Source organism: Amborella trichopoda, chromosome 13 (assembly GCF_054954075.1).
Source record: "Amborella trichopoda isolate Santa Cruz 75 chromosome 13, AtrichopodaSantaCruz75HAP2 v2.0, whole genome shotgun sequence".
Classification (NCBI taxonomy): Eukaryota; Viridiplantae; Streptophyta; class Magnoliopsida; order Amborellales; family Amborellaceae; genus Amborella; species Amborella trichopoda.
Genome location: NC_142348.1, coordinates 10,858,074 through 10,880,479, shown reverse-complemented (window position 1 = coordinate 10,880,479; position 22,406 = coordinate 10,858,074). Strand labels below are relative to the sequence as shown.

The 22,406-nt window shown below is 37.1% G+C and overlaps 1 protein-coding gene across 1 annotated transcript; it reads right to left on the bottom strand.

Annotated features, from left to right (window-relative positions):
* Positions 1-986: 986 nt before the first annotated feature.
* Positions 987-20,640, bottom strand: DIN9 (Mannose-6-phosphate isomerase, type I). Its single transcript, XM_006842254.4, has 5 exons — positions 20,265-20,640; positions 19,260-19,427; positions 4,957-5,169; positions 4,182-4,448; positions 987-1,522 (listed from the first exon to the last, which is right to left on the bottom strand). Exons 1-5 carry the CDS (start codon positions 20,571-20,573, stop codon positions 1,214-1,216), a joined length of 1,266 nt encoding a protein of 421 aa, XP_006842317.1. The 5' UTR covers positions 20,574-20,640; the 3' UTR covers positions 987-1,213.
* Positions 20,641-22,406: the final 1,766 nt, after the last annotated feature.

Below are 22,406 nucleotides of genomic sequence, written 5' to 3'. Positions count from 1 at the left end.
GCATAATTTCAACATTAAATAAAGAATTATATACAATGAGACCATTTACTTTTGGTGCGAGGACGTTACAATTACTTGCAACCATCTGATGTGAAATCTAATAGCTTAGATGTGTCACAAAGTTCGAAAAAAATTCTTTTGAACTTTGAGCTTGATCAATGAAAAAAATACAGTGACCTAATTTTACATCCAATGATCAAGATTAAGTATGACCACCTTGTATCAAAAGTAAATAGTCTCATTATATACTTTCCCTTAAATAAATATATCTAAAACCCTTTTTTTTATTATTATTCGTATAATGTTGAAATTTTATCTTCATTGGACAGGCAACAACATGTCATCAACAAAAAATGTCGTGGATGGTTAAATAGACCTACTCATTCCATATTCTCAAAAAACTGTTCACCAAATAGATTACAAACATAAGAAAATGATCACACTTGTTTTCAGAAAGCCCTATTTCCTATGAAAGTATTTTCACTCAGAACCAAATGTAGACATCCCTTGTCCATAAGGGAGGTCCATGAGGGAGGTGAAGGGAGTGTAGGAAACCACGACTTGGGCATGGTTCCCGTTGCCTGAGCAACTGGGACTGGATAAGGCAAGTACCAACCAGGCTAAAAATCGTTAAAAAGCAATAAAAAAATTCTCAAAATATAAAAATATGTTTGAAATAAAATTATACAAATCACATCTAAAGGAGGTTAAAAAAGTAGTGAAAAAATAGATTTTCAAAAATCAATTTGTAACTGAGAATATTTTAAAAATAATTCAAAAAAAAGGAAAAAAAATGTTAAAAAGAGCATTCATGGCCAAAATACTTTCCCATCTTTATCAAGATGACAGAAAACATAATAATAATAATAATAAAACATTACAAATAAATTTTTTATTTTTAACAATTTTTTTATTTATTATTTTCTTTTTAAAATCCTAAGCGGGTTGACTCGGCACATGCCCGAGTGCATGCAGAGAGAAAGAGAGAGCACTCAAAAAAGCATGTTCTTTATTCATTTCAGCACTATACATAAGCCAGAGATCATTTACTAAAAAGCTTTTAGTTCACCTCAGCCCTAGACGGGAGAGGGGGAGAGGGACCACTCAATAAAACATGTTATTATTCACCTCAGCACTATACATGAGACGGATAATTTACTCAAAAACCTTAGTTCACCTCAGCCCTTTGTCATGATTGAATGGGAGAGAAGATTTACTTAAAAAACCTGTGGTTCACCTCAGCCCTATACATATGCAACTCATCATGAGCAGTTAATCTAAGCTCACTCTCACAGGACACAAAGAAAACATCACCCTTAACCAAATCTTCAGTCACAGCATCCAATTCTACCAGACCCTTTCCAGAGAGAACAATAAGAATCGCAGGGCCCAGGCTTGCTGGAAGAACCACTTGTGCACCCAAAGGAATAATGCATCGGTCCACTTCAAACTCGTCGAACGGTGGCGAGTATCTCATAGTGTACGGATCCAAAGGAATGCCGCTTAATATTTCAGGCAAACCCTGCATTGAGGAAAAGAAAAGGAGAACCATGTTAAATGCAACAAGACATGAGAAAGAAATAAAATCTCTTCAAACAATGACTCCACATACAAAATTCATATCAAATACTCTCTCTCTCTCATTCACACTTGACAATGTAGCTATGTATCACTTCTGGGTCGTGGAAGAGCTCCAATTGGGTATGTGAGAAACGTATAAGCACGGGTAGATGATAAAGGATTTTCGAGTTTGGCAAAACTGAATGTAGAACTCGCAAAAATAGAGTTTTCCCCAAACAATCTAAACACTTGAACCTTGAAACAATGTTCTCATCTTGGAGGGGTCATGTTACGAGCATGTCTCCCCTCTTTGCTTGTCGAAATATCCTCTCATCCAATGGTTTAAAAAAAGGATCGGTGACCCGGATTGGGCTTCCAAAAAACCGATCCAAATAGGCGAATCGACAATCCGGATCGAGAATCGGGTGAATCGGTTAGAATAAAGTTTAAAAAAAATTCGAAAAAATTATTAAAATTCATTATAAATATTGTTTTTTAGGAATTCAATAAGAAATGAGGGTACTCCATTAAGAATTTTCATGTTTTTGAATGAATATGCGAATATTGATATGTTCTTTCCCTGCATGAACCGCCATTCAGCATTTAATTTACATCACACAAAAGGATAAACATAAAATTATCATGGAATAAGTATATCAACATACATGGACTACAATAAAGCATAAAATTAGTAACATATGATCTAAAAATAAAATGATAGACGATGTTATTATTCTTCTTGGTCACGCTGGTGCCATTGATTGAATTCGTTTAACAATTCATTGATTCGATCTAAAAACGAATCATCGATATTAGCAGGCGTCTGACTATTCCCAAATCCCTGAGTGTTAGTGTTTTGTTGTGTTCCCAATCTAAAATCCCCGAAGATTGTCCATCTTTCATGCTCACCTGCACTGTCGTGCTCATCCCTACACTGTTGCTGTTGGGACTCGATATGTGAATAATATGGCTGGGATAGGGTGGCCTCAGAATCATCATCTCTCTCATTTTCTCTTTGAATAATATAGATTAAAAAAAAAAATAACAAATTTTCAAAAAAATCGACCATGGATTAAAAAAAAAAAATCACAAATTTTCAAAAAATTCTATCATGGATTACAAAAAAAAAATCGATCATGGATTAAAAAAAAAATCGATCATGAATTAAAAAAAAAAAATCACAAATTTTCAAAAAATTCTATCATGGATTACAAAAAAAAATTCAATCATGGATTAAAAAAAAAAAATCACAAATTTTCAAAAAATTCAATCATGGATTACAAAAAATTCGATCATGGATTACATAAAATTCGATCATGAATTACATAAAATTCGATCATGGATTACAAAAAAAAACAAAAAATTCAATCGTGGATTACAAAAAAACAAAAAAACAATTCGATCATGGATTACAAAAAATTCAATCATGGATTACAAAAAACTCTATCATGGGTTACAAAAAAAACAAAAAACAAAAAATCCGATCATGGATTACAAAAAAAAAAACAAACATTTCGATCATGGATTACAAAAAAAAAAAAAACATTTCGATCATGTATTACAAAACATTCGATCGTGGATAACAAAAAATTCTATCATGGGTTACAAAAATAAAAAAATAAATAAAAATTCGATCATGGATTACAAGAAAAAAAAACAAACATTTCGATCATGGATTACAAAAAATTCGATCATGGATTACAAAAAATTCTATCATGGGTTACAAAAAAAAAAAAAAACAAAAAATTTGATCATGGATTACAAAAAAAAAAAAAAAACCATTCGATCATGGATTACAAAAAAATCGATCAAGTAATACAAAAAAATCTATCATGGATTACCACAAAAAAAAAAAAAAAAAAAATCCGTACAGGACTCGCCGATTCACTGTACGGACTCGCGATTCCGTACAGTGAATCGGCGAGTCACTATACATAATCATCCGTTTCTCTCTAGAACCGGACGATTCCCGTTTTTTTCGCCGATTCGATCCGTCCATGACGATTCCCGAATCGAACCGGATGAGTCCGATTCGACTCGGCGTTTTTTTAGACGCTGCTCTCATCAATTATAGCACAAACTACTAAACATTCACCAGTTTGGGTTCAAGGTCGTAGCTCAACAGACTTGCGATTGTATGCTTAAGGAAACACAACACTACCCCTTGGTCTATTTGAATCTGTAGTTCAAAGATTCTAAGAAATCTCTCTCTGTCTATCCCTCCCTCCCTCCTTTCCTACCTCCCTCTCTCACAACTCTTCCAGGTTCTAAATAACTGAGGTGAAAGCACAAATCCCACACTTACTTTGTTCACAAAACCAAATGCTTTACCAGTTCAAGTATTTGCCAACTTCAATAAAGAGTAAATGTATTTTGTTCTCTATCCCAAAATCTTGAGGCATTTCATCTTCCCTTGAACCTCATGCAAGCACCCAAAGTCGGTTCTCATATATATGCAATATATACAACAATGTAGATTAAATATACCATGATGAGTGCCCCAGTAGGCCCTACTATTTTTAATCTCCATTGCCCATCATCAGGAACGGACAATTACTCTAGATTATGGTAAATATTTCCCAAATCAGTAAAGAAACAAAAAAAAAGCATAGAAAACGCACCCTTTTGTAAGTCAACATGGAACAGAGGGTTTGAACGTCACGATACTTTGGGGTGAGTCCCGCACGTACAACATTGTCAGAGGTGGCCATGCATTCAATGCACTCCCCATGAATGTAAGCATGGGGCTCATTGGCATCTAGATAGAGGGCTTCCCCAGGCTGAAGTTTCAGGTAGTTCAAGAAAAAGGCCGATATGACCCCGACATCCACAGGGTATTGCTTTTCTAGCCTCAGTACGAGATGTTCTTTTGTTGTTAGCTTCCTTTCCTGGTGCAATTTGGCCACAATGTGAGAGAACTTAGAGGAAAAATTGGGAGTTGTTAAGATTTTAATGTGATAGGTAGGGTGTAAATTGAAAATGAGAGAGAGAGATGCCATTATGAATAAAGTCTCTCTCTAACATTGCACGATGAAACTTTATCTCTCTCATACGCATGTCCCAACCAACTAGGCACACGGACACATAGGGAGGAGTTGCCTCAATGAATGAGCATATTGCTCTTTGATGGATAATAATCTCTCTCTCTCTCTCTCTCTCTCATGCAGACACCAGACGCACACCCCTGGAAGAGTCCTTGGCAAACTCCATTTAAAATCCACATCTGGGACACAACATGCTGACTGCTAATGATGAATCTTCCTCTTTAGCAATACTATCTCCTAATGTTTATCTCTCTCTCCCTCTCTATTTCTCTCTCTCTCTCTCTCTCTCTCTCTCTCTCTCTCTCACACTCACACACACACCTCACACACAAATGCACATAGACCAACATACCTTAACTTCCATCTCTAGACGACTCTTCATCTTTGATACCGCTTCTGAGACCACAACATTGTCTGCTGACATCAGTTTGGTGAAGATTGACTGCAAAGTAGCTTTCACAGTCTCCTCCCCATCCCCTTCTTCTATATTCAAAAGTTGGAGAGCAGCTTCATCACCTACCAGATCAAGGATCTCTGGGACACTACTGAGGACACCCTTCAGCTCCTGATAAAATCAAGCCAATTAAGTAAGCAAAACAAAAGCCACTCAAAATTATGACTAAATAAAAATATATATAAAACCTGCGCGTAAAAATTTGGCCATTTGTTCTATTAAGATAACCATGAATGTAATTGTTTTATTATTAAAAAAACCTTCAGCTTATCGACAGCAGTCTGGTCAACGGTTCTTCCATTATATCCCTTCAAGATTAGTTCACTTAGCAACATATTTCCTATCATTATCATGGCAGAATGCAGCTCTTTCATGCATTCCTCATGTTCCTTTGATTTACAAGGCTCTAAATCTAGAGAACCTCTCCACTCACACAAATTTTAGAGGTATACTCCCTCATAAAAGCTTGTTCAACCATATGTGGCCCAGCTAGGCTCAAAAACTCTTACATCCCACTCAAGAGGATTAGAGATATGGAGATCCTTCCAGAACTATGAGTTTTTGCCTACAGAGATGGTGAGAATGTCTCTCTCCCAACCCCCCCTGGTGTAGAGCTTTTTGCTTGCAGGGTAGAGAGGATAATCTAATGGAGGGTATGTGAGATAGGGCTTTGGTAATGGCTCTCAGTCTGAGCATGTGGACAAAAGTGGTCTGGGGTTTTGCTTGTCACTTTTTAATGGAGGGAATCCCATGTTATTACATTGGACCATGGGATGGGTTTTGAGAAGAGTTTCGGCTAGAGATAGGCAATCATGATGGAAGGGTTTCTGAGGGCTTGTTGGTATAGCTGTGGAAGTTGGTTGAATATCTTTTTTGATGGTTTCCTTGGATGAGGCATAAGAGTCTGCAAGTTATGGAATAGACATTGGGAAGAGGTGGCATAAGGGCATATGGCTATCCAGGGACTGATGGGCTGGGTCACTGTGGAGCTGCTTCATTATAAGACATTCACACTGCTCATAACCTGGCCCAAGAACCCTAGTTACATGAGCACCATTACCTCACTACCTACATTAGTTTCTTGATTTCAATAGGATGACAACGTTGTTTTTGTTATCAATACTCAAAAAACTGAAATGGTTTTTTATGCATATTGCTAACTGTAGAGAGTATATATTTTTTAATATGTAGTTCTAAGGACCCATGTGGGATTTTCTCTTTCTTCAGTATTTTTGTCGCATTCTTAAGGACTGGTTAGTACTATTGAAAATTTTGTAGAACAAAGTTGTTCTTTGTAACTTATTATGCGGATAGATACATAAAACACAAGCCCTAGGCCCATCTTTTGCCCTCCAATGTGCCACTTTTGCCCCTTCCCTTACACCCTCTCCTCTCTTTCCTTCCTCTTACTGCGAACATGTCCTCTCATTCTTCTCTCTTGCTTTCCCTTCTCTCCTAGAACTCCAAACCAAAACACTTTGCATGCTATTAAAACAAGGTTTGCACTAAACAATACTTCATCATCATCATCCGAGACTTATCCCAACTATTTGGGGTCAGCTACATGAGTCTTGTTATGCCATTTTGCTCTGTCAAAGACCATACCCTTAGTTTGACAATAACTCACCATATCTCTTCTCACTACTTCTATCCATGTCCTCTTGAGCCTTCCCTTTGCCTTTTAGAGCCTTCCACTAAACAGATCGCCCCTCCTAACTTATGTTATTCTACATCGCCACTGCGTATGGCCAGCCCACCCGAGTCTACTTTCCCTCATTACAGTAAATAATACTTGCACCCCTAATTTTCAAAAGTTTGGAAGGATCTTTAGGATTTGCAGCCCTTTTGCAGTGATCAAACACCTCCATGGATCCACCTTTTGCCCGAAATAATCAAGACTATATTTTAGATATTACATATTATACAAGCCTACAATATTATCTTCTGTACAGCTTTTGTTATAATATTTTTTGCTAGGAAGTTATCCACTAAATGGCAGATCAAAGGAATCCATCCTCAGCGGATCCAATGGTCATGCAAATTGCTACTATCAAGGTCCAACGCTCATGGAATATCCAAATGCCCTGATCCTTCAAACTCTAAGTATGAAGAGTGGATGTTATTGGATTCACTTTTTTTGGGATGGATTCTCACTTCTATAGATGATATTGTTTAACATGGATTTATTTCCTTGATTCGGCCCAAGAAATCTAGGAGACCATAAAAGGGCTATTTTCTCAAAAAGACAATATTGCTTGAGTGTACCAGCTTTATAGAGACATAAACTTGAGCCCTCAAGTTGAGCAATCTTTATCACAATATTATGTAGCAGTCAAAAGGCATGTGGAAGAATCTAAATTTTATAGGCCCTCAATGTGTTAGTGTTTGACTGCCATTTTGGAATGGCCAAAGCAAGTTCAGAAGAGGCATATTTTCAAACCCCTATCTGGCCTTAATGACGGTTACGAGATGGTTAGACTCATGTATTATCTGCTGAAAAATTACCGTCGCTGGATGTTGTCTATGCTCTTCTTCAAATAGAAAAAAAATGTACAGATTTAATGAGGGTTAATTTGAAGGTCCCTAATCCAGCATTTGTTGCTTATTTTCAAGTAGAACCTAATCAGGATATAGCCACTAGACCTAAATGTGAACACTGCAATCGATTGGCCCATACAAACGAAAGGTGATGGGCCTCCCACGGGTGGCTAGCACCGCCACCAACAACTCAAGCCAAAAGGTCGCAACCCACCACCTGACAGACTTATCTGATCGCATCTCAGATGAAAAGATCAATCACCTCATTGCACTCCTTCAGAGAAAGGAATCCACTAACCTCTACCAGTACAAGTGTATTTCAAGAGATAGGTAATCATCAGTCTCTCCTTGTGCATCTTCAAATTGAGTTACTAACCCTGGAACAACAAAGCATATCTCTGGTAAGCTCCCTTTATTTTCCCTCACTCAAGAAAACATTGCTGATTTCAAGACGGTTACTCTTGCCGATGGCTCTCTTAGACCTTCTGCGGGTGCATGATCCGTCAACCTCACTCCTACTCTTTAAGTCTTTCATGAGTCCTCCATGTTCCTTCTTTCCCGTGTAACTTGCTACCAGTAAGCAGCATTACTAAAAATTTAAATTGTACAGGAACTTCTTCTCCATCACCCTGTGGATCGGGACAACGATTTAGGCGGGGTACAAGGATAATGGTCCCTACATCTTTGGGAAGGCGCCAATGGATTTGTTATCAGATAATAAAGAGGAAAATTTTGGCCCACCGCTTGTTTAGGGCATCCCTCAAGTCCAGTCCTTAAGAATCACTTGCCTTTTGCTCCTTTTTCAGACCATGTTATTTCCTCATGTGAAGCCTATCAGCTTTAGAAACTTGTTGTTTGCCCTTCATTAGCAATAAAGTTCCCTGGTTCAGAATTGTTCTCTTATTCACTATAATACGTGGGGTCCTGCACCTGTGAAATCTATCACTAGTGCACAATATTTTGTTTCCTTCTTAGATTATCGTTCTCATACAATTTAGGTCTATTACATTAAACCAAAGCAAATGTTTTTAAAATTTTCAAGGTTTTTGATAAAATGTTCATTACTCCATTCAATGCCAAAGTCAAAATCTTTAGAAAATCCAAAATGATGGGAGTGTGTACGATAGCTCCCTAGTACAAAGTCTTGCCACCTGCGGGGGCTGTGCTGTCGACGACCTCCCACCAACTTATTTGGGTCTCGCTCTATGTCTTGGCCTACCAAGACTCAATCAGTGGAGCTCAATAATCGACAAGGTTGATAGTAGGCTAGCTGGTTAGAAAGGGAGATTCCTCTCTCCAGATGGTAGATTGACCCTCATCAAGGCCACGTTAGTAACCCTAACTTCCTCATGTCTCTCTTTTACATGCCTACCTCTGTTCAAGCTAGATTGGAAAATCTTATGAGAGACTGCTTATAGTCGGGTGTGGGCAGCCATAAATTCCATCTCATATCTTGGGCCAAGGAATGCACTCTCAAATCACAAGGGGTCTTGGCATCAGAAATCTTAAAGCCACAAACTTAGCACTGCTCGGCAAATGGTGGAGGCACTTTTCGACCCAGCCTAATCACGTTTGGAGGGAGGTCACATCCAGCAAATATTGTCGTGAAGACCATGCATGGCTACAATCGTGTAGAATTAGCGGATACTTATCAGGCTTTTGGAGGTCCCTTCTACACTATCGTGACCTTTTCTTAGACAAGGTGCACTTTCGCCCAAGAATGGGGGATAGAATCCTCTTTTGGTTAGACACTTGGGTAGGCGCCACCTTGCTGAAGGACCAGTTCCCCTATCTTTACAGAATTGTTGTTGAACCCCTCGCCACGGTAGCAGTTTTGCTAGTTCTGGGCCCTCTAGAACTTGGAACCCCAACTTCAGGAGGCCCCTCACCGATAACGAGATTCATGCTTTCTCGGCTTTGTCATCCACCCTAGCTCAGATTTTAATCCCTCCTTCTGGGGAGGACAAGATCATTTGGACTCCAGACGTTTCAGGGGCCTTCTCAGTAGCTTATTTTTATCGAGCCATCAAACCACCACCCAACTCCTCCACTGCTCCTCCCTCCATTGCAGCCAAAGCATTGTTCCCTGCTATGCCTCCCAAGATCTAATTCTTCAGCTGGGTCACCCTCCACAAACGACCCCGTACTCTTGACCATCGCCAGAGGACAGGACTCTCCCTACCCAATAGATGTGCCATGTGCTTGAAGGCCGAAGAGACAAATGCTCATCTCTTCATTCATTGTGAAGCAGCATCTGCAATGTGGTCACATGTACTCCACCTGTTTAATTGGCATTGGGTTACTCTTCAGTCCATTCCCCAACTTATTTCAACCTGCCTCTACACCCATTGGACTAGCACTGGTTACTTCCTATGGAGAGCATCGATTGCGGCCATTTTGTGGACAATATGGCTCAAAAGGAACAGCCAAATTTTCAAGGGGGAGATGGCCCCTATTCCTACCTTGTTAGACAAATATCCACCCTAGTTTCCTTTAGAACCAAGAACCACAATATTTTCAGAATTTTTTGTTTTGCCAACCTCTTCGACAACTGGCATAACCTCTTGAACCTTAGGGCCCAAAGGATATCTCGCTCTTCTTTGTGGAGGCTGCTTGAAGAAGGGCAAATTAAGCTCAATTTAGATGGTTGCTCCCTTGGCAACCCAGGCCCCTCCAGCATTGGAGGCATCTTTAGAAATTCTGAAGGTTCTATCCTCTTTTCATTCTCTTTACTCATTAGTACATCAGATTCTACCACAGCAGTGGCCTTGGCCTTGCTAGAAGGGCTTCAAAGCTTCGACCCTAGTTGGAACATGGACTTGGTTGCTGAAGGTGACTCTATATACATCATTACTTGGGCTGGCGATGCTGCTCGCTGCCCTTGGAGACTTCATCACATCTTTGAGGAAATATCTCTCATCACAAGTACCTTAAGAGTTACCTGGAGACACACTTTAGGGAAGCTAATGATGCTGCCGACACTCTAGCTATGGAAGGAGCAAGCCTCAACAGTCATTGGGCACAGTAGACAATTTAAGCTTGCACCCCCTCTTTTCTTTTTTGATGTAGTGCATTTTTTTGGGCCCCTAGTGGTTTTTTCTACAGGGCACCGGCGAATCGGGCTTTGTATATACTCTATTTGTACACGCTCTTCTCTGCACTCCTTTTATCTTATTAATATAATAGTCAACTTACTCAAAAAAAGGGTACTCCAGCAAGCATACTAGTGTAATTTCATCTTTCTTCTGCACAGGTTGTTTACAAAGGGGGCAACCTACACATGCGAATGATGTACAGGTTTGCTATAACATCAATTGTCCTTTGGATCCCATAACAAATTCATAGATTTCTCATAGGCTGTGGTTCAAGGATTGTTAAAGAGGTGGCCATGGACATTGGAAGAAAGACACTCTGACCACGCCGGTGGTCATAATGGGGATCAAGATAGTTTTGGCATGACACACGGTATTCTAGCATAGGCAAAATCTATTTCACTACATGGTAAGTGTATCCACAAAGAAGGGTCTATGCCAATGGAGTGCATTTCCCTTTAGTTTTTAAGTGGCATCTCTCAATCCCTTCAAGAGAGTAATGCAATGAGAGAACTATTAAACACTTTTTAATCTGGTGATATTATGTGAGGAAGTAGGCTTATCCTTTCGAGGCCTTTCAGTGAGTCCTACAATGGATAGAGATCTTCTATATGTGAGAGATTTGGATGCAATGGGGAGGGGACATGACAAATATGCCCTTTTATAATGTTTCAGGAGGTCTAGAAGGAAAAACAATTAAAAATTGCAAATGGGATAGTTAATGGTGGTTGGATTGATTCAAGCAAGAGGAAAGATCCTCTGAGAAATTACTGCTTTTCTTCATTGCAAGAGCCACAAAGGAAGAGACATAACTAGAAGGTAACTAAGATGAGATACAGAATCCAAGTCAATGGTCAGAAATGATATTAAAAGCTGCATTTCAATGACATCTTGATAATTAGCAGGAAGTGGTGGGGAGATGAATGGATCCACCAAGTAGAATGCTACACATACCCAACCAAGGTTTGAGGGCAGAGTTGAGGCTGCCTCTGGCTGGGAACACAACTTGAATTAGCCATTGTGCCTATGAAATCATCTATTCCATAAAACCAGTTTGGAAAAACATTGAGCCAAATCATGGTTGACAACAAGTCTATTGCTTCATGATTACATTAAAACCTTCTATATCTAAGGAGGAAATATTCAAAGGGATGATCACAAGGATGGCATAAGGAATTCATTCCCTAGGGAAAAGAATAGGGCAACCAATTTAAAGGAAATTACAACAAGAGAATACTCAGAGCTAGTAGAAGTTCTCTGAGCACAAGAACATGTTTGCATTCTTAGGACGAATGCCAGATAAGTGATGTCATGAGCATTGATCACCATGTTGTCAATCGTTAGCTTATATAGACCCATCAGCAAATAAAATATAACCACAATTAAAATAACACGATTCAAACTTTGAGATTACAAGCATGCAGTGAAAAACAAAACAAAAAAAATCCAAAATAAAAAAACGTTCAGCTTACAACCCCTACCTATTCTGAGATCTGGAACATGTCTGACACCCGGGATTGTGCATATGACTCCATTAAACATCTTGATTCTCACATCTCCAACTCCCACTATTTTACATGAGTAATTATTTCCCATGTAAACAATACCTCCATCACATGGTTGGTATCTATAAAACCAATCCCTATGTGGAGTCATGTGAAATGATGCACCTAAATTAAGTAATCAATACTACAAAACTTCCTCCCTATCCACAAACAAAACTTCTCCATATTCAAAAAACTCAATTTCTTCTACTATATTTCCTTGAGAACCACTTGAACTAGGCTTATCAATTTCTTCTCCTAGATTTCCTTGAGAAGCCTAGTCCAAGTGGTTCTTAAGAAAATTTAGGGGTTTCTTGGTTCCCTTTTAGTGCCTTACAATTTTTCTTCCCATGGCCTAATTTTCAACAACTCCAACACTTCACTTTCTTATGCCCTCTTGATTTGGATCTTCACTAATCTCTTCCTGTAGTTATCTTCGTTGATCTTCCATGTGCTACAAACACATTCTTCGAGGAATCCTGACTAGACTTTCGCCTAGACTCCGCTGTCAGAAGTGTTGAAACAACTTAATCAAATTCAACAGATTCCTCACTACTAAGATTTATGATCAATCCATCTCACGATTCCGGCATAAAACAAAGTAATATAGTTGCTTCATCTTCTTCACCAATTTTTACATCTAGTGACATCAACTTGCTAATGAAGGCACTACATTCATTTAAGCGTTATTGCAAAGATGCACCATCACTCATCTTGCTATTGTAGAGTTTCTGACGAAGAAAAATTTTATTATAAAAAGACTTAACTTTCATAAATATTTTTCAGCCTGTCCCATAAATCTTTTGTGGTAGTTTCTAAGGAGACATTGAATAAAACGGACTCATCAAGCGCCAAAAAAATATCTGCCCTTGCCAATTCATCCTTCTCATCAAATTTCTCATCATCTATCTTTTCAGGTTTATTTTCTTTGCTTTTTAAGCCATTACACAACTATCTGTCAACAACATTGCATGCATCTTTAATTTCCAGGTTGAAAAATCTAAACCGTCAAATTTTGAAATTTCATATCTGGTTGAACTTCCTCCAGCCATCTTCAAAGATTTGCGATCTGCCAAAAACCTTGTGCCCATGAAGGATCTTAAACCCTAAGACTTTGATACCAATTGTAGAGGATAAAAACCAAGGTTTGAGAAAAATAAGGGAAAGAAAAATAATGCAAAAAATTAAAAGAAGAGAGATAGAGATTTACGTGGTTCGGAAAATTGCCTACGTCCACAGGATAACAAAGTTCTCTTTCACTAATCAAAAAAACACAATGCAAGGATGGGAAATACAAGAGATCATAAGCTCTCTCTCTCAAGCCCTAAAACAAGGTCTTTTTCTTTCTAGAACACCCACCCAAGGACTAAAGAGAACTAATCCTTTTCTATCAATTCTTCTTACCCTCGGAATTACGGATAAGGAGCTAAGACAGGAATAGATAGTTAATTACCCGCAGGAAAACTAAGACACATTTGATTTTACTCATGATCATGAAAAGGAAAAGCAAAAGACATTACAAAATGATTAGTATAAGTAGTGATCCCCATGGTCAAATGTGACAAGAGCTCCCCCCGAGGATCCAAAATACCCTTAAGCATCAATCTTTTAAACTTTAATCCTATAGGCCAATACCAAGTATATGAACCTTCATTTGATCTTGAGAGTTGATTTTATAGCACCTAAGAGTTATAACTAGAAGAGCTAAGCACTCAGCATGCGCTAAAAGTGATTGTCATGGAGAATTAGTTTCTTATACCATGCCCAAATCTTGAGGAAGTGGGGCACCACATAACTGTTTTCGTCGTGGATGGTACCAGTTAGCATTTAAGATGCCTGCCCTGACAGCCTTCCCTCAGAGCCTACAATAAGGTGTTATATCTAAGAGACGTTCCTATTCAGTTTTGGTTGTAGGGAACCCTTATTTTGAGAAGATTGGGACCCATTTACATTTAAGTTGGTATCACAACTTAATTCATCATCATCCTCCAAGCTTTATCCAAACTACTTGGTATCAGTTAAACGAATCATGTTCCACCATTCTACTCTATCAAGGGTCAAATCTTCAGTAAAACAATAAGCTAATATAGCTTTACACACTACTTTTATCCATGTCCTTTTGGGTCTTCCCCTTCTCTTTTTAGAGTCTTCCACTCGAACCAAATCACACCTCCTAACCGGTGTTGTATTATGTCTACGATGCACATAGCTAGCACACCTAGGTCTATTTTTCCTCATCTTATCACCTATTACAGTCACACCTAAGTTCCCCTCAAATGTATTCACTTCGAATTCTATCCTTTCTTGTCATGCCATTCATCCATTTCAACATCTTCATCTCAACTACACTCATCTTGTGGGTATGTTGTTCTTGACTGCCTAACATTTTATCCTGCAAAGCATGGTTGGTCTTACAATTGTCCTATAAAACTACCCTTTTAATTCCATTGGTATGTAGGGATCACATAAAAACCCGGATGCACATCTCCATTTCGCACTTTAATTCTATGAGCAACATCTTCCTCATCGCTCCTTTCTCCCAAATTATCAACTCAAGATATCGCAAATAATCACTTTTAGGTATTTCTTGGTCATCAATCTTAACTACTTCCTCATTTACACTCCTATTATTACTAAACTTGTATTTCATAATTCTTCTTTAGTGCGGCTAATTATAAAACATTTAAATTCAAGAGCATCCTCCAAAGTTCTAACTTTGCGTTGGCATCTCCTATAGTCTCATCAATCAAAACTATGTCATCCACAAGCAACATACACCAGAGTACATTATCTGGTAGATGCCTAGTTAACTCATTCATAACCAAGACAAAGAGATATGGGCTCACCGATGACATGATGTAGGCCTATTGTCAATGAAGATTCACTTGTCTCTCCACTAGTTGTCCTCACATTAGTTAGTGTTCCCTCATACATATCTTTCATCATCTTAATATAGAATCTGGAGACTCCTTTCTTTTCTAACACCGACCAAATTAAATATCCAGATATTCTGTCGATTGCTTTCTCTAAATCCATAAAGATCAAGTAGAGGTCTTTTCCCTTCTCCCTTAACTTCTCAATCAGTTGCCTTAGTATGAAAAGGGAACTCAATCGTTAAACTCCCTGGCATCCAACCAAACTGATTTTCTAATACATGCCTTAGTCGTTGCTAAATCACTCTCCCACAGTTTCATAGTATGGCTCACAAGTTTGATCCCTTAATATTTCGTACAATTTTGTATGTTTCCTTTGTTCTTGTCAATAGGTACCATAGTACTTTGTCTCCATCCACTTGACATTTTGTTTGTTCTAAACCCCTTGTTGAACAACTTGGTCAGCCAGCATATGCCAATCTCCCCCCATGCATTTCTAAACCTCTATTAAGATAGCATCTGGTCTTAAAGTGTTTCCTATCTTCATCTTTCTCAAAGCTCTTTTAATTCAAATATCCTAATCTTGCGAATATATCTATGACCTCCGTCCTCATCTATGTCAAAGGTTCCTCCTAGAGCCACATTCCCACAGTGTTCGTCATTTAACAATTTTAAAATAAATTACCTTTCGTTGACATCATTGTCTTCACCAAGACCCTTTGATCCTCACTCTTAATCCGCAATGTACCCTTTCATGTCCTCTACTATCTTTTCTGACATGACCATTTAAGTCCCCTCCTAAAAAATCCTCTCTCCATTTAATATTTCTTGGACCAGTCCATCAATGTCATTTCAAGATTGTCTCTTAATTCTATCCTCTAGTACTACCTGTGGCTCATGAGCACTAATTACATTAATTATCTTCTCCTCTAACACAAGTGTAATTAAGAGGAGAATGTCTCCTACCCTCTTAATATTAACTACTATATCCCATAAATCTTTATATATTATAATGCCTACGTCATTTCTATTAATATCGTTTCTTATATAACAAAGTTTATATCTATCACTTTCTTTAGCTTCCTCCCCTTTCCACGTAGTTTCCTGTGGGCTAGTTAATATACAGCTCTCATCTGTCTCATTGTATCGACTAACTCTATGCTCTTATCTGTTAGAGTTCATACATTCCATGTGGCTAGACGAATCGTATTCTTTTGGATTAGTTTCTTTGTCTGCACTTGTCCAGAATGATATGGGAACCTTTGCCTACTTATCACTACCACAGGCACCATTCCGGCATGTCTCTTCCAAGACACGCCCTAGCTAACCTTTGCTCATTTCCTACTACACCCAAGTGCCATACAACGTGTCAGGTAACAGATCTTAATTAAGATCAAATTAAAAGAGTTGACAATGGGGTGTATGGTATATGAAGGCAACAAGCCAATGACTTCCATTGAAGGGATGGAAGTAACCGTGCCTTAGCTCCCTTGTCGAAGGAACAATAATGGCCAAGTCTTTGCTACTTTGTGAAGGATTAGTCATTTTCACTATCCTAGCTACTTTGTCAGGGAAGTCACTTTGACAAACTATTTTGACTTTTAGCAGTCACGTAACTTTGCAATTGTGAGTATGGGGTAGCCCAATAACCCACTCAATATACTACAATCTACTGCTAGAAATTTAAGTAAGCATTAATTCATATTGCACATTTGGCGATAACTAGCTCAGAACCTGTGTAATACATATGCCTTCAGGCAAGAACTAGCTCTAAGGAGAGATTTCATGCATATAGGTGGTTGAAAATTTAGATCTTTTCATATACATATGTTATATAGAAAACTAGTAGATTAATCAACAATAAGCATATGTTAAAACCTTTCTTAAATTTCATAAGTTATTATTTCTTAAGAACATAAGTTCATAATTAGAAAATAAAAAATAAAGAATATCATAATCCTTAATTTTTATTTTAAAATAAGAATAAAATTTAAAAATCAAAAGTTCGGAATTTATCTTAGTCTATATGTGAAAGGAATCTTCATTTATTAGGATTCTATTTTGTTCGGATAAATAGTTTTCAAATCCTTATTTTGAATTAACATAATTTACTTCTAAATCATAAAAATTCACAACTAAAAATCTAAAAAAAGAAAGAAAAAGGTAGGTATCACATTTATTGCTTTGAGAAAACAGAAAACTAAGAAAATCCAGTAATTGGAAGTTAACCTTATCATGTATGTGCCAGAAAACTAAGGTTAGGAAAAAAAAAATTCAGCTTTATCCTGTGTGCATGGAAACCGTATTCATTAGGACACCATGTGCAAGGACTGAGGAATGATTCTAGCTTTTACGAAGAGAGAGAGAAACCTTAAGGGTTTATATAATTATACAAAATGGACGGTCCTAACTGCCAAGGACTGACACATATAAGGAAAATTAGCACATGCAGTATAGATTATATGGGGATAAAAACTTTCTTTTCAACATATTAAGTATATTAGTTTAGCTTTTCACTAAGCTCATATCCTATATTGACTTCACTCCTGCAATTTCGGCACAAGGGCACAATCTTGCCAGCTTTTTTAGGTGAACTTCACACTTAAACTCAACTTCGAATATGTAGGGAATTTCACATAATTTTCCTCAACTAAACAACTGGATTAGTGAAGAGTAAATCTAAGTTCCATACTCCCACAATATAATCTCAATCAATAAGCAAAACCATCTACCTCGCAATGGATTATATAGTCCCCTTGAGAGCTCATGACAATGGTAGCAATAGGTCCACATGAAAAATTTTGAAACACAAGAAAATGATTTATTTCAAGTAAAACCCAATTTCTCTCCAGCAATAACCAAAGCTTGTGAAATTCTATCATATTAAATCTTAGGTACAACCAAAACAAGAATGTCTGCTTCTCCCATATTTTAACAAAAATCAACTTTTTCTTAAGGTTTAACCAGAACACAGCAATATAATTCAAACTCTTCTAAAATGGAAACTAACACAGAAAACTTTCTGATGCCCCTGACAGACTCTGTGGGTCTGTACGGATGACTCAGTCTCAGGACCTTGCTGAGTCCCAAGTCCAAGCCTTGTTTTATAACATTTCTAACGAATTTAGGTTCCTAAACTCTAAGATCTATCTCAAGTACCAAAATAAAAAATTTGACAAATAAATAAATGTGAGGACACCACAACATCAATTTTACCATGTTGTTCCCAAAGAAGCAAGTTTCTCTCCTCGGATTCACAACATACATAAATTACAAACATCTATAAATGAGTACAATTATATGCAAGAAAAAGTGTTCCAAAGGTTGAGAGAAAATCCATTTCAAAAGAAAGGCTTCCAGCTCTAATAGTAACATATAGATTCATTAGTTTCTATTCCTAAACTTAATAAACATGGTCAAAGATCCATGTGTTTACATGGATATGAGATCACGAGAGCAAACCAACAGAAGCAACCAATATACATATCCTTCAGGAAGGATATCAAGCCAAAAATATCAAAGTCACATTGATAGATATGGTAGGAATAACTCCAGTATATAGAGATCAACTACAAGAAAGCATAAAGCATGAAACAGATTTGAATGTGGACATTAGATGACTAAGAATACATTGCCTCTACTAAATGGAAGGAAAACTCCTTAAATCAAAAATTGGCAACAACAAAAACAAAAAAGAAGCCTGACATTGCATTTCCTAATTAATACATTCTTAGAAAAAATGAGGAGAACTAAGATTGCCAACAAGAGCGAGGAAAGATTGCAGCACAAGATGAACTCTGAAACATTGAAATATCCAGCTTATTTGCTAGAGAAAAGGCTAACCAGAACAAGACTTCAATCCAAAACTCAAGCTCAAAAAAACAATATTACAAGGTTTAAGCAATATTAAAACATGAAGTTTGGCAATTCTAGAGAAAAATTTACAGAAGTAGTCAGATTTGAATAGGCAACAGTGCAAGTTTGAGTTCAAATTCTATGCTCATGTATCTTTTTTTTTGCTTGGAATTTATATACACAATTGAATAACTCCATTATTAATGAGGAAATCATATACCAATTAAAAAATTAAACCAGAGGGAGAAATCTTCGCATCCAAGAAATTAGGGTCGACCATCAGAAGTACATATAATCACCTCAACACTGATGAATCCACACAAGGCCTCAAACTCCGTAAGAGCCAAAGCCATCTCAGGCTTATGGTTAGAGTCTTTGTACATATCAGGACGTGAATTATGCAAAGCTTGAGCCAATTCCTTGTCTGGATGAGCTTGTATTGATAGAGCCTTGGCAATTGAAAGGACCTGGAAAAATGGAGCTAACGAGTTATTATTAAAAACAACCCGAATACATGAATAAACAAACCAACAATAATAAAAGCAACAGAAACTAATCATCAAGAAAGGAAAGGAAAGAGACTGAATTTACAATGAAAAGCAGAGTAGATCACCATGCGACAGCAGAGAGAGAGACTCGCATATAGAGAAAGTGCAGAAAATCCAAAGTATCAAAGAAATACAGTGATTAAACACCGAACCTTGAGATAAGGTTCTGAATAATTCAACATGTCTATTAAAGAAAATCTCATAGGGGAAGGAAAAAAAAAATCTAAGCTTCCATTAAAAAACATGAAATCCGCAGAAAACAATTAGGAGAACAAAAAATAAACAAAATAAAAAATTCTGAACTGCCCTATAAAGACCAGTAAAAAACGCATAAATTTCCAAGTATGCAGAGAGCATAAATACGTCGAAATTTTCTTAAGATATTTAATCTACACAGCATAAAAGAGAATCATGAATGACACTAAAATAAAAAGAAACAAACCGAAAATCTCAATCAAAGAAGAACAGAATAGAGAGAGAGAGAGAGAAAGAGGTACCCAAAAGGAAAACCAAACGAAAAAGAGAAACAGAGACAATCAAATTTGCGTGAAAGGAAAACCGACTCAGAAATTAAACTAAAATCAGATATCCAAACTATCACAGAAAACTCAATTCTTACCACTGAAAATCAAAACACAAGTTTTCTCTAGTGAAAAACACATAGCAAAGAAACCCAAAATCGATAAATCAAATTCGAAACAAATTCTGAAAACAGAAAGAAAGGGAAATATCAAAACAATAAGAAAAACACCTTACCTTAAACAGAAAAGGCAATTCCTTTCCCCATCTCTGTAAAACCCTTTCACCGATGGCTTCCGGGTTCTCCCAAAGCCAATCTTTGAGAAGCAACGCCTCTGAACCTGAGTCATCATCCACTATAAAAGACGGTCCCGAACCATGAGTACCCATCCAAAGCTCAGCATAAGGCTTGTTTTCGGTTGGGATCTTTGAATTCAAGCAAAAAAGCTTGCCCACTTCGCTATCTTCACCAACTTTTCCCCAATCATAGCTCTGAACTGAACATCTCAATCTCAGGAGCTTCCTTTTAGGGCTTGAACTCTTCATCTTTTGGGTCTTTCAAGCCTCGAACAATGTCTTTTTTTTCGATGGAGAATTGGAGTCTGAAGAGAATGGGTTTTCACGTCATGAAAGTCCTGGTTTTTAAGGACTTCGACCATGCAAAAGGAGGGAGACAGAATGACCGAATTGTCCTTGATGTGGAACGGATTTAATCAGGTGAGAGGTTGGAGGGAAAGCGAGAGCGAGAGAGAGAGATTTGGATATGAGTGAATGACGTAAATACCCTTTTATTTGAAAAACTTTATGTATATTGTATAGTGTACTCCCGCTAGAGCAGACTATAAACCTAGTCCTGGGGCGAAAGAAAAATTCTAGAGAGCTTCTTTTCATCCAAAACTTTGGGATCTATCAATTAAGTAAGGGCGAGGTTTGTATAAGGTTGCCTCCTTATACTGTACAAGTCAGGTGCACCTATAAAATTTATTTAGAGGCGTCGTTTTGGCTTCGAAAATCTTATGGTGGCTTAAAAATCTCTTTTTATCTTTAGTTAGAAAATTTAAAATTTTAAAAATAATACAGATTGAGCAGATCAATAAACACTTGAAAATAGACGGTCTAGATAACGTTTTACAAGATGTACTATTTTTTTAATTTGAAATTTTTTTTTTCTTCATGCCCATTCATCTCAAGGTTGAGATGATAAGTTGGAAGGTTCTCCTATGTGGGAACATTCTCCCCTGTAGGATTTTTTAGATGCACCTTTCCTCAACAGTATAAGGTTGCAACCTTATACAAACTTTTCCCATTAAGTAATTCAAAAATAAGTTAGATTTTTTAGTTTTTAAACATGGAAAATGTAATAGGACTGTCAGCCCTATTTAAATAAGTACAGTCTGGCATTAAAACTTAGAGTAAATTGTAGTCTCGGAGTTAGAAAACTTTCAAGTCGATCATCTTGACATCGACCTTGTGCGAAAAAATTAAGATTTCAAGTAATAAAAATAGTATATATCATAACATATTATCTTGACTGTTTATTTTACCCTAAAAATAAGTATTTCAAGATAAGTATGTCAAATGTGTATTATTTTTTAAACTTCAAATTTCATAATCGGTGTTAGAAATTGATTTTAGAGCCATCATGAAGAATTTCAACGCCCAAAATGAATTTCAAGTGAGGCTTTACTTTATCTTATAAAGCTCTGGCCTTATAACAACTGCATCTTTTAAACATTTAGACATGATTGTGCCAAAATTCTTGGTCTTTTTATATAAAGCCCACATGTCTTTCTCTATGTTCAGTAGACTAACTTTAGGGGTCACAAGTTATTAAAAAGAAAACAAAAATGACTCGATTTAAGAGGTTACATCCTCAAACGTCTTGGATCCTTAAAAATACTCCTCCAATGTAGCATATGGTCCCGCAGGAACATATAATCTTTTAACGTGCATATATGATCCTGTGCTTGAAATGTAAGCAAGAAAAAGCCAATGGAAGAGCCGAAGATGCTTGAAGTGGTGACCAAATTTGTCACCTTTTTCTCCTACTCAAACGGGACGAGGCCAAGATCACGTGCACCTTTATAATAATGGAAAAAGTTTATATAAAGTGTCAACTTTTTTCTTTATAAGTAAGGTCCAGTTAAAAGATAATTAGAGAGGTTGTTTTTATGCAGGAAATCCCTCAAATTGATCATTTTGATTGAGATTTATAGACATAAAAAAATAAGAGTTTTAGTCTTAAAAATAATTCATCTTATAACACATTATATAGAACATTTATTTTTTAAATTTTTAAATGTTTTTAAATTTGCTTGATCATAATTATTTTTAAAATTTTAAAATTTATAATTAGAGGTACCAATAGATTTTTTATAT

What these genes read in the sequence shown, in the direction of transcription:
- DIN9 (XM_006842254.4), bottom strand. Translation starts at nt 20,573, where the DNA reads ATGAAGAGTTCAAGCCCTAAAAGGAAGCTCCTGAGATTGAGATGTTCA. An exon ending in AATTGCCTTTTCTGTTTAAG is followed by an intron (nt 19,428 to 20,264) that starts GTAAGGTGTTTT and finishes CCATTTTTCCAG; the next exon opens with GTCCTTTCAATTGCCAAGGC. An exon ending in GTCTAGAGATGGAAGTTAAG is followed by an intron (nt 4,449 to 4,956) that starts GTATGTTGGTCT and finishes AAATTGCACCAG; the next exon opens with GAAAGGAAGCTAACAACAAA.